Source organism: Chlamydotis macqueenii, chromosome 26, assembly GCF_036417535.1.
Source record: "Chlamydotis macqueenii isolate bChlMac1 chromosome 26, bChlMac1.mat, whole genome shotgun sequence".
Classification (NCBI taxonomy): domain Eukaryota; kingdom Metazoa; phylum Chordata; class Aves; order Otidiformes; family Otididae; genus Chlamydotis; species Chlamydotis macqueenii.
The window spans coordinates 1719657-1736743 of NC_141581.1; the positions used below are offsets into that span (position 1 = coordinate 1719657).

The window sequence follows — 17087 nt, forward strand, 5'->3', positions numbered from 1 at the left end:
CCAAGTTATCCTGATGTGTGGGGTTTCCGTTTCCTTCCTCCTGTATTCGGGCAATGGAAAACTGGTGCCAGGTACCTGCTTGGGCAGTAGCAGCCTTCCATCCTCTGTTGGGATATAGTTTGAAGCATTCTTCTGGTTGCTCCAGCAGGCGCGATGCTCCTGTTGAAATGCTTTGCATGCCGCTTTCTGCTTTCTCACTCACCCTAGCAGACCTGTCTTTATCCTGTTTGTTCCTGTGCTCTCTGGGCTTAGACGGGGCTGCACGCAGTGCCTCCTACTCGCTGTGGGATTATGTACCACAACACAGCAGCTGCTTAAGATTGTGTGCCATTTTTAGCGCTGAGCAGTGTCGACTCAGATTGCCTTGCTTGTAACAGGTAACTTGGAAAAGGAGAGAGAGAGAAGATGCCAGCTTTGACCTGGCCCTGAAGAAGCAAAGTTGTATTTATTTATTTGTTAAGGAAACTAACTACAGTACTTGTCTGTGTGTCCTTTGAGTGTTGATGGCAAAAAAAACCCAAACCAACCGAACAATCTTAGGTGTCAACGAACACTGTCAGAGCTGCATCTCCTTTTACAGCGATGTATCGTTAACACAGGATCTCCTAACCGGTGGTTTTGCTTTTCCTCTCTCTTCTAGACGATGGACAGAGAGTTCAGAAAGTGGATGAAATGGTATGGGAAAAAACATGCAGAATACACAGTGAGTGAAATTCAGCTGAAAAATTTTGTGATCAATGCTGATGTACAGAATTTGCCAAGTCTTCTTCAGCCTTTCACCAGCCAAGCAGCAGTATGAGTCGTATCTGCTTCCTGGCTTCTGTCTTGGTCCCAAGGATGGTGTTCTCCGAGACATCCTCCCAGGCCCCTCTCTTTGTCTTGCTTGACATGTGGTATGGTGCATTTGGAGCACTTTCAGGTCTTTTCAGAAGCTATTGAAGATTTATTATTCTAAAATGTTGTCGTTTTAACTGGGCCTGCCGTGTGGGGATTCTGCTGGGTAGACTATTGAAATTGGCAGCTTGTCCTTGGGTTTCTGAAATCTCCTGCTAGAAATGAAAGCTGAAGCTTCACCCAGGTGAAGGTGTGGTCACCTGGGACAGATGGCGGAGGGGATGGGATGGCAGGGGTCTTGGCATTGGGGAGCATGAGGTTGATGTTCTGGATGAATGCCAGCACTGTGAGATTACAGCAGAAAACCCCAGGACCAGTTAACAGGATGGGTGGTTTGTGGTTGGAGGTAAGGAGTGGGTTGTGGGCTCAGGAAGGATAGTGGGTGGTTAGTTCTGATTCGGAAAGGATGGGAGTTAGGTGCTCTGAGGGTGGAGCTAAAGCAGGAGGTGTAAATGGGTCATCAGAGGGCATCTCTCTACTTGGGGCTAGGGACACATCTTAAATAACTTTCCCCTTCCTCTGAACGTTACTTAATCATTGCGGATGTGTGTTCCACTCTGCGCATGCTTCACACTGTCATGGCAGAGTCATACAGTGTCCTGTGTAATTCCTTTCCCTTTTCCTTTTCTCCCTTTTCTTAAATATCATTAACAAAATCTGTTTATCCACTTTCCAGCGAGGAAATGTATGTAATCATGGTACAATAGGAACCCTCTGGGAGTTTTGAAAATACATGTATTGATGATTCTCCTGCTGCTTTCCTATGGGCAAGGAAGAGACTGGATGGGTCAGAGTTGTTCTGTAATTGCCCAGGGAAGTTGGGTCGCTCTTTCCTGCTCAGAAGTTGCAGCTAGCAATGTAAGCGCGAGCAAGTGTTTGGGGAACTACTTCTTCATGTTCCTTTTTTGTCTGCTGGGATCCCTGGTGCTCTTTAGAGGGCTTATCTTGTAACGAAGGATACCACAGCTCTCCCTTCGGGAAGCCGGCTGGAGAAGGTGACAGTGCCACCTGCATCTGTGCACTTTCTTCCTGAAATGCCTTTACTGCATAGCGTGATTTTCTTCAGAGGGATGCTGGGCCTGCCGTGGGACTGGTTTGTAGCGGGATTGGTACCAGGCTGCTAACTCTTTCCTGCTGTGGAAACACTGCGAGTGCTTTGCTTTTCCTGAAGTGGCCATATGGCATTTTTCCATTGTGTCACCCAGCTGGCATTACATGAAAGGAATCGTTACTGAAGATACTCTGCTTACGAGCTGTGCAATTTAAAGAATAGGATAGGAACTTGGACTGAAATATTGAAAGCATATTGATTGCTGTAGGCAGCAAGCATTTCCATATTGCGCGTTCCGAGTGACAGAGTCTGGTACTATATTGAAACGAAGCCACTTATTTTTTGCTGTCTTTGGCTTTTATAACTCTGTTTGCTGAAAAGTCTTTAGAGTGAAATTTCTGTTGAGTGTGCGCTCTGCTTTTCTGGGAAGAGTTGCAACACTTCTTGTCTTAAGGAAAGTTGGTTTCCTATCGCCTTGTTGTAGTGATGCTTGAAGATCTTTGGTCTTTCACATGTAGACACACAGAGCAGACTTTATTTAGTTTTCATTGCTTCATCAAAGATCCTAGGCTTACATCTGCGTGTTTTTGCCAAACAGCGTATTTTCTTTGGTAATTCCTTAGACAGCATCTTCTATAGGTGACTGTAGTTAAACAGAGAGCAAACTTGGCTCAGAAAGCAGCTAGAAGACACTGCAGGGCACAGACTTAAACGTCTGGTATCTTTATCTTTCTGGAAAACAGCTCTGTCCCTGCAAAATGCTTAGAGGGGTCCTGAAGTTCCACATGTTGGAGACAAAATAAGCACAAATTGAAATAGTCTGTCATCGGCAGAGCTTAACTTGTGAGTTCCACTCTAATGTTTTAGGCAGTCATATGAAAAATAAATATTTTCAGAAGAATAAAGTGGAGGAGGAGGAGGAAAACTTGGCAGAACTTCAGGGGGAAGAAGTCTCAGATCCCACCTGCAGCTTTGAATAACGTGGACGGTGGTTTTGACTTCATGCGCGTAACAGCTGCCTTGCTGTAAAAGTAAAAATGGTGGTGCGTAAAGCAGCAATAAATCCTGGAGCTGGGCCTGCAGGGGTGTGTCTTGTGATTTTTATTTTTTTTTTTTAACAGCCAAGAGCCTAGTACAATTACAAGTTTCCAATACAAATGGATTTTGGATTTCTCGCTGAAAAGCGATCTGTTGCTTGTCTTAAGTCTTGTCTTTTGGCTAGCACTCTTTTGGTGAGGCAACAGTTGATTGCCCTTACCAGCTCTGCAAGCGTCAGATTAAGTTCCTCGCCTTCCCCACTGGAATATTCTTGTTCCTGCTGGAAGTTCTGAGCTTGGATACGTGAATTATAATCAGCAAGGTCCAGTGACAACATGTAAAATAAACCCTGCTTGTCCAGGTATATTTCCATGCTTTTTTTGCACACAATCATAGAAAAAAAAGTCTCTTTTGAGAAATGTTTCCATACAAAATACTGTGTCACCTATACGCAGGTCTTTTCAGTCAAACAAAACATGGTTGTGTTGTCACTTTCAGATGATGATGGCATGCTAAACTTCTCCAGTAGCTAGTGGCAAAGTGTGGGAGGCATGCTGGATACCTAAGGCTTCTGCAGAGCTATAAATATTTACATCCTTGTGCTGTGGTTGTATGGTTGTTGATGTCTAATTCCTGGCTGGGTAGGGATAATCATATTCTTTGCTGGTCTTCTCTTTTGCGTTCGGAGGGAATGCGTTATACTTGTAGGGCATTTTTTCATCATCAGTGGCTGCTTCAGCTTTTTGGCCTAGAATGTCCCACTTCCAGCACATCTTACTTTGTTTTGACTTTTATTGTCTCATTTCTCTTCCCATGGCACCGAGAAGTTTCCAAGATTAGCCTTACCCCGTTCTTTTCAAGAAAACTGATGTCTGAAGGAAACAGGAGACTTTTCTAAGGTCATTAGGCCTAGATAATTGGAGAGTCTTTCCTGGGGAATTTCTGCACATGTGCACTCATCCAATTAAAAAGCGGTATTGCAATTAAGAGGCAGATGGGTTTTCATGGTTTCTAACTGTAAATATCCTCATGTGGCCTCAAAATCAGAGCCGTCTCCAGGTATCTAGGGCACAGTGCTGAGATTGCCACGTAGCAAAAAGTGCTTGAGTGTTCTTCCTGGAGTACCCTTGAAGAAAGTTTTCGGTGTGCCCTCAGTGCCTGCTGCCTGTTGTACCCTTCTGCGGGGGGAAGGTGTTCTCCCAGGCACAGGCTGGAGTAGGTCTCTGCGAGCGAAGCTGGCGGTAGCTGCGGTTACACAGCAGACTTCTGAAGACAAGGCTTTGTTTTGTTTTTGTTTAATCAGGGTTGTTATAACAGAATACCTTCCCCTGTTCCATCAAAGCTTGTAGGTGGAAGTCTTCAAAATCAGTGCAGGAGAACACAGATCAGCATGGCTAAAGGCTGGGATTTTGGCCGGAGGGACATCTGACACACGTGCTGTCTGCTCAGAGGAAACCCCAGTAGCTTCTAACTGCTGAAGGTGCTCTGTGCTCCAGCCCCGTGGATTGGAGGTGATTTTGGTTGTGCGTAAAGCAGTGGAAGCCTGGCATCTGTAAGCATCTCTGTTCTGAGCAAAAGCAGAGCGATTTGTGTGGGAGTTTCGTTGTCTCCGGCTGGGTACCAGCTGCTGGTTGGTGAGGATAACTGACATCACCTGTGCTTGAAAACTTCCATCGCTTAACAGCGTGCTGCAGCTGAGGGAAGGGCAGGGTATCTGGTTGTCCCAGATATTTTTGAATGCCCTATTTCAGCGGGAAACTTGGTGTTTTGGTATTTGAAAAGCCCTCCAAACGTCCCCTGTGGCTTTGAAATGATGCCACATTTTGGAGGTTTGGATTCATGCCTCCAGTTATTTTTGAAAAGAACAAGAACCTAAAAATAACCATGTGTACTTTTCCAGGCAGAAATGACTGGTTTTTGTGAGCCAAGTGTTTGCATGGAGGCTGCTGGAATGAGGCATTCTGCGTGTGAATTTATGGCTTTGTGTAGCCGCTCAAACAGAGCGTTACCAGAGAGATTCCCAGCCCGGCGCTGGGGTGAGAACGGAGCCCTCCTCCGCCGCAGAGGGGCTTGACCTCCATCAACTGTTGCTCCGCTACGTGATGAACGCACACCCGCTGGAGCGTACCTCTTGTTGCTTCCCCCGGGCGGTGACCTGCTGGTTTTCTTCCAGTTACGGGAACTGGATGCCGTTGAGCGGCGTATTTCTGCAGTCTCTGTAGAGCAAATTTATCTGTTTGAAAACCCTGAATAAAAACCTGTTTTGGCTTCTAAATTTAGAAACAATGCAGGCTGGCAGCTCTCTGAAGAGGATTTCACTGAGCTAATTATCCTTTTAGATAAAGCAGGTCTCCTGCATTGTCTAATCAGATGAAAATATCTGCATTACAGATGGTCCCTTCCATTCATTATTCACTAAGGAGATTAAGTTTCGCAGAGAGAGGAGGAACACGGTGGGGGTGGGGACTCTGGTGGGAAGAGATTGAGTGCATCCGTGTAGCTGTCACCGCCGCTTTGCACGGGCGTGCCACCTTCTCCCTGCGTGACCATAACGGACCGTGTTCTTCTACTGGTTTAGCTACTGCAGCCCTCAGCCAGGAGTTAGCTGGAGTTTCCTTACCAGTTCTTGTTTTGCTCTCAAAATTACTCTAAACCACACAGTTGCCGGGGATTTTGGGGGGATTTTGTCGGATTCCCTGGGTCAGTTGATGGCGATGAGCCCACTTTCCTCCTTTTAGGGCATCATTTCTTAATCTCTGCTCCCTAAGTACAGTACATGAAGAAACTGGTCATCGGAAATAGTCAATCAGATTGCTTTTGTGCTGTTTTGGACGTAGCAAACCTCTGATCCAGGAATCACTGTCTCGCTTCGAGAGGGGGAAAAAATAACCGATTTTCTCCCAACCACAGTTGACCATCTGCTTATTTCTGTTCTCCAGTGTTTTTCCTGGTGAGATTTTTTTTCCATCAACTATTGGCTAAGTATGAGCTAGGGTAGCATTAAAATACAAAAATAGATGGATGTAAAGAGGACTGTGGTTCATTTGAATTGTAGCATGACTATATATCGCAAAAGTAGACAGGGGAGAAAGTGTTCAGGTTAAAGCACAGAGATTTTGGTTATAACCGCTCTTCCTAACCACACGGGCAGGACAAACATATGGTGTAACTGGATCCAAGTAAGTCTAACGGCCACTTAGGTTAGGTTTCAAGACTTAGTATTTCAAAATAGTTTCATGTTATGCTGGTTCTTTGTCCTCTTGCTAGGCTATGGCTTTATAATGATGCTTCCGTATTGCTCAAGTGTTTTTCTTTCTCCTGTTTGAAAACCTCATGTAGACATTAGGAACAGAATGTGTGGAGCGGAGGACTGCAATAGAGAAGCTGACTTGCAAAAATTATTGTAAAATAAGTATAGTCGCCTTGCGTGTGGGCTTTCTTCTACTGTGTCTTGATTGCTCAACCATGAAACTATTTACTATAAGAACACATAAGACTTTGAAACAAAATTATCTCTTAAAAATAGTCTGGAGTTGGTCTCCATTCACAAATAGGGCTTTTAGAGCCCTAGAAAAAGTGTTTCAGTGTTTTCAGGTGTGAAAAATACTCAGCATTCTTCAGAACTGTTCTGATCTTGTATTGAGTTCCTGCTTTGGATTTTATAACTGCCAAGCAGTACGTTGTTAGGCCAGATCTCTCGGGGCTCAGTCTCCACCATACGCTTTGTTTTTGCTGTAGTGGGGCTATCAAAACGTGCATCCCCTCCAGCAGCTGTGAGAGTACAGGTAGTAATTCTGTTTTAAAATCTTATTTCAGCCTAGCTGTTTGGCAGAACAGATGATTTTGAATAACTTCAATTATTCTAAGTTGCTGTTTTCAACATATTTAGTTTCTAACTCTTAAGGCTCTTCACAAAGTTCTTGATCTTTTGCCTGAGAACCCTTGATGTTCCCCCCTCAGCTGCCGTGTGGAACAGCAAGGCATTTGGACTTCTTTATTGGGGTGATTTTTTTTTTTTTCTTTTATTCCTCACCTCTTTTCCTCCTGAAAAGCAGACCCACTCCTATGGCAACTGTGGCTTTGTCCTTCACAATGGCTCAGACAGGTTTGCCATCCCTTCCGTGGCTCTGAGTGGCGTCAGGCTGCTCTGCTGGGAAGAGAAAACTGCAGTGGAAGACACCAGGCTCTGGTGCTTCGCTGAGATAGGTGTCCTGGCTTCGCTAGAGAGGTTTGGAAGTCGCTTGAGCGTGTCTGCGTTGCAGTGCAGGCCCTTCTGTTTGAGTGGTCACCAAATGAAAATCATCGCTGGCGTGTGAAATGCTCACTTCTTTCCATACAAAGGCGTACGTGCAGAAAAAGGATGCTAAGCAGTCGCTGTCGTTGCTTTGATGTTCCTGAGCTTCTGATACAAGCCATCAACTTACCTGCTTCTTCAGAGTGTGTTCTCATCATTAATTATATAGTTGTGTATTATTTTTTTTCCCTTCTCCTCTTATCTTCCTCCCCCAAGCCTCCTCCTGCCTTACTTGTGGCACAGCAGAACGGGATGGCCCGTAGATTCCTCTCTCATTTCAAAAGCGTGACTGAGAGAACGTTAACCTGTGGAAAAGCTGTGTAGCTGTGGGTATTAACCTGGGACTCAGTGTGGTTTCATCAGAAGTATTCTATATAAGCCACTGAAGCCGTCTTATTTTCACATAAGACCTTTATGTTACTTGATTTCCAACTTGAACGTGTTAGAAGCATTCCAGATTTATATTTAGTACCGCACAAAAATCAGATGCTTGTCTGTCTGTTGCAACGAGAGCCTGAATGACGAGCCAGTATTTCTAGCAAACGCTGTGCCAAATTATTTGCTCCGGTTCCCCCTCTGCTAACGGGGCTGACCGAACCACGGGGCTCAGCGGGGACTTGAGGAGGCGTTCACTGATTGTTTGCGATACCGGTGCCGTACGGCATCGCTGGCTTCTCCACAGAGCACAGCCTTCGTAGGGCGTCGCTGATGCTCGAGGCTCGGCCCCGTTGATCCTGTGGCGGGAGAGCAGCTGAGGGTGGGAGCAGAGGGCGGCACCTCTGGGACTCGAGGAACGGGCATGAGCTCTCCTCGGCATTTCCAAAAGGCTTCACACAGCCTTATTTGTAGTGGTATCACCGAGCTGGTACAGCGTGTTGGGCCTTCTCCAAGGGAGAAGAGATACAGAGCAGAAAGGAACAATGTTAACTCCTCTGTGTGTGTGTGGTTTTTTGTGTTCTTTGTCTTTTTTTAAGCTGGAAAGAGGTGACTTCCTCTCAGAAGAATGGAGAGAGAGAATTGCGAACACAAGGTACAGTACAGCGACTGAATGCTGCTTTCTGAAGGGAATATTTGGGAATTTGTATAGTGGAAATTGGGAGGCTGGCCAGCTTTTTATATAGAATTTCCATAGCACATACCAAGAGTCTATCTGCCAACTCTTATACTGGCCTCTTTAGATCCTGTTTTCTGACTAGAAGAATGGCTTTAAATGCATGTCCCATGATATTACTCACAAGGGTGTATCCAAGATAAATTCTGGTTCTACAGAGAAGTATAAACTTCTGTTTGTTTTGCATATCCTTGTAGTTCGTGTCAGTGATTCTGGCAAAACACTACTTATCTTGGCTATTGGTGCATACAGCTAAGCTCACTTTCCATTTAAAAAAAAAAAGCGAAAGACCCGAGGAAGTCTGTTCCAAGTTAAATTGGGAATTCATTTAAGCTGATTGTCTTGAAGATTTATTTTTGTGAAGATCTGTGCAGAGCATTAAACTCTTTTTTTGATGGTGGCAAAAAAGGGAGTAAATTTGTTAAAAGCAATAAAATATTCTTCTGTGTTTTTAAAAGTTTTCCATTCTTTTAGCCTTATGGACAGAAAAAAAAAAAGTGGTTTTTTGACCTTCTGGGGCAGCCTGTGATGTGGGGGAGTGGAAGGCAGTTTTCAAAGGGGGCTCTTTGAAAGTCTTCAGGGTTGTGACAATTTATGGATTGCTTCCAAGGTACTGTTTTAGGAGTACCCCATCACAGAGGCGTCTGCCAGGCTGATGGGTTTTGCATTATAACGTACCTCCCTGAAACTTCTGGAGCTACCTTTTGGTTTGTGGGGAGACTTACCCCAGCATCGCAACATAGCAGGGGTTTTTTTTTTATTTTTTTTTTTTTTATTTGAAGTGCATCTAACTGTACACAGAAATGCTGGTGGATCTTTATTTTTCTGGTGTGCAGCTAATTGTGTGCCTGCTGATCCACGATCACTTTGCTCTTTGATAGAGGAATTCAAAAAGAAGTCGCTTTTTGCTCACAACTGTTAGGTGTTTGTGTTTGTAGCGAGCGTGCCAACTGTTCGGCGTCTGCTCTCTGTAACGAGACTGCAGATTGATGATGAATTCACACTGGAGCCACCCAATCTTAGAGAGTCAGCTGAAGCGTCACCCGTCCCGTGAGCGTGGGCCGGTGGCCGGGCTCTGAAGGGAGGGCTGCGTCGGTACCAGAGCGTGGCTCCCCGTGGGTCGGTGCCGATACGTGAGCGAGCCGTGCGGCGCGCAGCATTCCTGTTAGCCGCTGTGCCTGTGGCTTAGCAGTACGTGCTGAGGAGAGAGTTGGAGGCAAGGTGGACTGGGGGCTCCTGTACTTCTGTCACGTGCGTACACATTACTGTGCCAGAGTGAACGCTAAAAAAATACATATCTGGCAAGTTATGGCTTTTTCCCTTCCTTTCCTTGATGTTTTCTAGTCCCATTAATACGCTTGGCGCTCTTGCAAGGCCTCTTTTTTGGCACGTGGTGGGAATGAGGAGGAAGAAACCCCTGCTAGCCTTACTTGCCAGGCAGGGTTTCCCAGATTTCCAAGAGAAAGGCGTAGCAAGAATCAATTTTTTTTTTTTCTTAATGTATAAACATTTTTTTCATCTGTGGTTTTTAATAGCTTTGGCTGCTGCTCTTAAAACTCAGTGTCCTTGTTGAACATGCTTAGTGTGTGGAGGCACTGGGAAGGGAGTTTTCGAACAGACCTCTTGCAGAGAAATCAGTTCTTCGTGTTGAGACAATATGCCAGGACGGCTTTCACAGTTTCTGTGCAGGGTGCTCAGTGGCTTCCAGGAGATGCTGAGGACTCTTGTTGGTAGGAAACGGGCACCAGGGACGATTAGACCAGGCTCTTAAAAATAAAGGGGTATTTCTTTTAAAATCTGTGACATGTTCTGTTTCTTTCCCAAACATTTTTGGTCATTTGTGTGATTCTACCTATGCACAGGTGTTGGTTTTTTTTTGTTTGTTTCTATATGACTGTTTTTTTTCAGGAATAAAAGCCCCTCAATGGATTTTCTAACCCAGAAAGAAAGATCCAAACCCTCCATGGTGGGTTAGGGTGAAGTGCTAGGTTTAGGCCAGGGAGAACGTGCTGAGAGATGTCGACTCCCTCTTTGCATTATGGGAGAGAAAATACATTTTGTGTTTTGTTGTAATGTTTTAAATGCACGTGAAGAAGTAACAGGATGAAATGTGTCCGTTGTGTTGGAGGATCGCTTTTCATGTGTTTAATCTCACCGCGGCAGGGGGGTGAAAACCTTTTGCACGTTGTTTTTATGTGGAAATGGTGCAAAACTCAGCTGTGTGGTGAGAAGAACTGTCAGAGCAGGACACCTTTAAAACTTAAAAAATGTAATTATGCGGGCAGTGTCTGTGAATGCTGAAGGTAAGGAACTGTTTTGTGTCACTGTGCAAGAAGAAGGCGTTTTGTTGGACGGAAGTAGCTGACAGTCAGGGACGAGCAGCGTGTCTCAGCTTGCGAAGTGGCTGTGGGTGGCTGTGACTTGGGGGGTTGGTCGTGTGCGTACGCTCGGTGCCGTTTGCCTGTCTCTGTTTATTAACTAGACCATTATCTTGCAGTGTTATTTTTGTGAATAATTTTGCCTTTGGTCCTGAGGTGGATCACCAGCTGAAGGAGCGATTTGCGAACATGAAGGAAGGTAACAAATCAAACTTAAAACCTTTTTTTTTTTTTTTCCCACTGATTTCCTGCTTCCTGTGGGAGCTGGTGGCGATAAGGGCGTAGTTACAGCCAGCAGAAGCCAGGTTGGTGGGTTTCCTGCTGTGCCTTGCAGGCAAGGTTATTTCTTAGGCTTTTTACTTCCTCTCTTGATACCTCCTCTGAGCTACCTGGTTACCTGGAGGTAGTTCTGAATGTCAGGTCTCTCTGAGGAGCTCTGTGGGGCGGGAGGAACTGCCGGTTCCCTCCTACCTGTTACGGGAGCCAGCAAAAAACGCAACGACCAAGACTGCAGAGCTTCCTGATGCATAGGCATGGCTTTGGATAGCCAGTTTCTGTGACTGCACGCTGAATTAAGTTACTGGATTCTCCTGTTTAAAGCTGTCACGTTTGGTACTGGGTGTTAAGTAAATATTAAAATGGGGGCGTTGTCCCTGGATGTCTTGTGTGCTTCCTGAGAAGTGGCATTGCAGACACGAGTGACGGGGCATGTCCAGTAACCCCACTGTGGCCCTTAGGTTGCCTGAGTTATCTTTTTTTGTTTCATCTTAACTGCTTGGATGAGTAAAAATTTTATTTGACTGTGGCAGAAATCTCAAAAATAAGTATTTTTGAAAAGAAAATGTGTGGCGAGCAAAGAAGCTGTGGCTTTCCATGTGCAGCTGAAGTAAATAATGTGACTTTTGGGCTCTGTAAACCGTAAAACCCCCAGATTTTTTTTTTTTAAACATTTGTTTAGTGGTGACTTAAGAGAGTGGCAAGGTGGGGAAGGTTCAAGAGCTCTTCAGAAAATGAAGAAACCTTCTCTTCCCAGAAGGCGCTCAGGATCTGTGCCGTGGGCTAAATGACCACAAATAGCTGTGAAATGGAGAATAGTCTCTTAAATAAAAGGGCTTCTGGGGCTTGTCTGTAAGAGATGCCAACTAGGAATGAGATAGTGGTGGTGTTCCTAATTGAAATTTCTGTAGGTTGCCACTGAGAATTAATGCTCTCTTTTTTTGGGAGCGTTTTAAGATCTGTCATTTTGAAGTGATTCTTGAGGTGCCCCCTCATAGCCAGCTGGTGGGACTTGTTTGTAATGAGGTGCTGGTGATAGTTTTCTCAGAGCTTCTCTTTAGGGCTCTGTACTGGGTTATATTTAATAAATAGTCATTTCTAGAAGAAACAGTGGTAGCTGACTTTGCTTTTTTTTTTTTTCTTCCTTCTTTTTTTTTCAGGTGGGAGAATTGTGTCCTCAAAACCTTTTGCACCTCTAAATTTTAGAATTAACAGTCGAAACTTGAGCGGTATGATTGCCCTTTTTATTGTTTGTTACAGTTATGGTTTATTCATTACCTGAATGTATCTGTAGTGGTTTTTTTTGTTGCTCTTTAGAGTTGTGTAAGCAAGCAGAAAAATGCTGTTGCGTTATTATAGCAGTTTCATGAGGTTTTGAGATTGCTAACACCCTGGGTTGTTGGCTTTGCTTCTGATTTTTTATCAATTTTTATTGTCTAAATTTTTCAAGCAAAAGAAAGATCCAAGCTGGATTTTATACATATTTACTGTGCCCAGTGCAAAACACTCCCTTACATTTAAAAAATGCCATATTCCCCTCCTTGAGCAAACAGCAAGGAACGTACTGAGTTACAAATCTCAAGCTGGGTTTTCTCTTTTTGGCCTGACACTCATGGTAAACTGCTTTTCAAGAATAGTAATTTGAAAACTGTCATTAAGAGATTTCACTGAAAATAGTGCCATTGTGAGTTATTTTTACTGAGCTTGAATTGTTGTGAATGTCCTGCGCATCGCACACCCAAAACTGCCATTTTCCTTCTGGTTTGATATTGTTTTCTGTAGCATCTGATTGTCTGAAATCTTGTCAACCATTGGGCTCTGGCCTGCCAATTCTTTGTAGACACCTTCTTGAAAATAAAAGGGAAAAAAAACCAAGACAGAGTGGAATTTCTGGAAATCCTCCAGCCTCCAGAGAGCTGAGATCAGTCAGTTTGCTAATAAGACCAAGAGCACCCTGAGTAAAGCCCACTCCACCTTCTAGAGCACACTACAACGGGATGAAATACAAGAAGGCTCTTCTGAGGTTTCAGTTGGGAGACCTGCCTTCTTAAATACATTTTTGTTTGGGCCCCTCAAGCTTTTTCTTTCTTGGTTTCTGACCATTCTGTGATCTCTTTCTGCTGTTATTAAAAAAAGTAGTGGGGAGACAAAGCAGCCGATGTGCACTGCTTTTTCCCTAATAAAAGCCCCGATTGTAACTGTCAGCTGAGCCACTTCTGCGTCTGTTTCAGCCTTCACCCCAGTATGGACTCGGTCAGAATAGTTTTTTGAATGCTGAAGTTTTATGTATCAACTGTTAATTAATGCTTAATGTTGTTAAAATTATATAGAAATAGCTAATTAAGATTTGGGTGAGATTGCATAATAGGAAACTCTTCAGGGATTCAGATTAGAGACCCTGAAAAGGAATTACCTTTCTCTGCCTCAAACAGTGAGGGGAAATTGTTGAAATCAATTTTAGGTCTCAATCCTATTCTGTGACCCTGCTGTATTCGGGGAAACACCAATATCAAATGAACATCCGTGGGATGTGCTAGGCCTGGGGCTTGTTCCAGCCTTAATGCCCTGTTCTCGGTGACACTCCCAGGGAAGTGTCACCCACTTATGCGGCACTTAGAGCCGCATAAAATACGGCCAGTATCCCTCACACACAGAGGAGGTGATTTCATTCTGCTGTGCTAGCTTTATGCTGCTGCCCTACAACGCTTTTATTCAGCAAGGGTTTTTTTGTGTGTGTGTCTGACTGGGATTTGAGTCACATGGCTTGCCTGTCTGTCTGGTGTTTTGTTCTAAAGTATGAACAGGTAAATAATTTTGAAGATAAAGCTTTGAGAGTCAGGCAACCTTTTTTCTCAGTGCCGTTTTTGTCCTTAGTAATGCCATCTGGAAAAAGAAATGGCAATGTGGTGAGAGCTGGGACAAACCAAACCAAGTATTAAAATGTGGTTAAAGTAGTGAGTGGTGGAAGTTGCTGAATCCTAAACCTTGCTTTTTGACTCTTCTGAGTCGTTTTCTAATTAAATAGAAGTGTGCCCAAATTTCTTCTGCAGTCATGCCACTCAGTGTTCAGTGGTTATGGAAATGCTTAGGCACATCCCATACCTACTAATGCTAGGGAACAAAACACAAATAGGCAAGAAAGCAAATACAAAACATGTTTGTCCCCAGTCCAAATATAGTGCAGTTCCAGTTTACATGGTTGGTTCTAGTGACGTTCTGTTACTGCTCCTTTCTAGTTAAATCCTGCCTGTTACTACGGGTTCCTCGTAAAAGTGGCAAAAAAGCTGAGTGGCAAACTGAACGAGCTTTGTTTCCCTAACTTGATGCTCTTCCTTTAGATATCGGCACTATAATGAGAGTTGTGGAGCTGTCACCACTGAAAGGATCTGTGTCATGGACCGGGAAACCAGTTTCTTACTACCTGCATACTATTGACCGAACCATAGTGAGTATCAACACGGGCCAGGAAATCTCCGGCTGCTTCAGCTGCTCTGGAATCAACATGGCAACTTCACATCCTTGCTTTTAGGAATAATTTTCCTTGGTGTATTTACGGATCTGTGGCACACCTGATTGAAATGGGTGCCGTTCACCAGTCACCTGTTCGGTCTGGCTGAGTGTGCAAATCACACAAACTCTGGCTGCTTCAGCGCAGTGTGTAACAGAGACCGTAATTATGGACAGCACTGTGGCAGTCGTTAACTCAACGAAGGTGCATGGATTTACAAGGGTAATTCCTTCTCATGCTCCAGAATATGCAGCTGTACAGAACGGTGATCTGCTGCTATAGCTTCCACCCTGTGTAAAGTCTCTGCGGGTCTGTAATTCTTCAATTGGCTTTGTGGTGTACAGACCATTTCATTCCATCATATTTAAACAGAAAATATCAATTTTAGTTGAACTTCTAATTACTGCAGAACCAGCCAAAGCTCCATAACAATGCTGATGTGTTCACTGGGTTTTTTTTCAGTTAAAGAAAACAGAAAAAAAAACTGTAGAAATGTAAACTTTTGTGGAGAAATAATTTATTCCCACACTGAGTTTTTTGCAGTATGATAGCAAGACTATTTTTCCGAATGTGCTGTAGTCCAATAATGCTTTTGTTAAAGAACATGCTAGCATGCAGATAAATATTTTAGTGGAGTCCAAGAGTGAAGTAGCTTCATGGAAAACAACCCTCTGCTGAGTGGAGATACATGACACACAGCTTTAAAACAAGGATAGGCGGCGGTGTGAAGATAGGTCCTGCTACACAATGTGTCTGCATCACTAAAAGGAATGAATGTAAATGGCTCCTTGATGTGGCTTATCAGAAGAAAACCAGTCAGAATTTCTGCAGTTCTGCATTTGTCTTAAGCTAATCATTTTGTTCCTATGTATTCATCTGTTGTGACTTTGAAAATAACTCTCTTCTCTTTTTATTTTCAGCTTGAAAACTATTTTTCTAGTCTCAAAAATCCAAAACTCAGGGTAAGTTTCCATCATTTTCTGTAGAAAACCCAAAATAATGGAGCAGTCACTATGAGGAATTTAGCTTGTTAGAGATGTATAAAATTGATAGAAAGTCAAATTTTCTTGATACGCAAGGAACATGCGTGTGAAGCTAAAGTGAAGCATCATAAACCATCAAGTGCTAATTCAATCGTGTTTTTAGAGCATTCTGGTAGAGAATTAACGGGGCAGCTGCAAGGTGATTTACCCTTGCACTGGAGGTCTATAAAGGGCGATTTGTTCATTAAAGAACTGCAGTTAAAGGAGAAAATGATAGTTTGAGTCTGTCCCGGTGTTCGGCTGCATGAGAATGAAGCTGGAGACTGCTCTGAGATGTTACTTTTGGGACGTGCTATTTGAGACATGAAATGTGTTGTGGATTGCTGCAGTCTGTGCTATCGCACGTGGAATTAAATTGCCAGAGGATTTTTGAGGCTATGCTGGGCTGCGTTAATCCAAAACAACCGATGGGGCTGGTATTCCCAGTAATAGAATTAAGTGAGGCCACTAAATGGAAAACTTCAGGTGAGTGTTAGTCTTCAGAGTGACTTGCTTAGTAAGTGTTGAAAACAGGTGACTAATGGTAGCTGTGAGATTGGGGTATTTCAGACTACTGAGCTCAAACTTGGGAGAAAAAAAGACTTTTCAGAGTCAAAAGAAAAAATGCAGGTTGGCATCCGTGTAGTACTGAACTTCTCTGCCTTTAATGGTGAGACTGGTTAAATCTGCCATGTCTACGGTCTGGTTGATGACTTACTTAAATTGAAGAGGTCCTGGAATTGCCAGAATTCTTATGCAAATTAAACCTCATCTAGAAGGTACAAGACAGGGTTTGAGTGAGCTTTTTGAAATTTCCTGTCTTTACTGCCTAATAGAAAATCAAGCTTAAAAGTTGGTTTTGTTTTTTAGTCTCCTCTACAAACTTGGCTGAAGTTGAATTGGGTGATGATTAATGGCTTCGCCATTTCAAGTCATGTAAGATTTTTAAAGTGAGGTAGCAACATGAAATGTTGGGGGTGTAGGTAAAGCTATTGAAATATTTAGTAATTAAAAAAAAAAAAAACAATAACCCAAACCCAAAACCTGTTACACCGGTGTGTGATCTAGGGTTACCTTTGCTGGTAACAAAAGGTTTGTTTTTTTTTTAAATTAGGCATTATAAGAGCCCTTACACCTAGCTCTTGTAGAAGACTAAGCCAGAAAACACTGTGATCTGTATTAAAAAGTGATTAAATATATGAGCAAATAATTAATAAGTCTTTGAAATGTTTGTCCAGGAGGAACAAGAGGCAGCTAGACGTCGTCAACAAAGAGAAAATAAGAGCAACACAACTACTCCAACGAAGGTTCAAGAAAACAAGGTGAACAGCCTGCATTTTTCATACACTAAACTTATTTTCTCTTTAGCTGTGCCTGAACTCATAATCTGTGTCAGGAAAAGCCTGATTCTGTGGGAAGACTGACTGTTTTTGTTCCGAACGTGTAAACTGGTATAGGTGTTGCTGTGGATGAAAGTATGATGGAGCGACTTAGTAAAAGCTGCGCTTGGGAATT

The 17087-nt window shown here is 43.5% G+C and overlaps 1 protein-coding gene across 4 annotated transcripts in view; it reads left to right on the forward strand.

The window, feature by feature from the left end:
- Positions 1-17087, forward strand: part of DOT1L (DOT1 like histone lysine methyltransferase) — a 73063-nt gene that overhangs the window by 28504 nt on the left and 27472 nt on the right. For all 4 annotated transcript variants that reach the window (XR_015261152.1, XR_015261153.1, XM_086767281.1 and 1 more), the window contains exons 7-13: positions 641-703; positions 8252-8307; positions 10886-10965; positions 12203-12271; positions 14381-14487; positions 15471-15512; positions 16811-16894. Coding sequence is in view for 2 of the 4 variants with exons in the window: in XM_086767281.1 (XP_086623407.1) it covers positions 641-703; positions 8252-8307; positions 10886-10965; positions 12203-12271; positions 14381-14487; positions 15471-15512; positions 16811-16894 (501 nt within the window). In the remaining 2 variants the exon portion in view is untranslated. The remainder of the gene's footprint in view (positions 1-640; positions 704-8251; positions 8308-10885; positions 10966-12202; positions 12272-14380; positions 14488-15470; positions 15513-16810; positions 16895-17087) is intronic.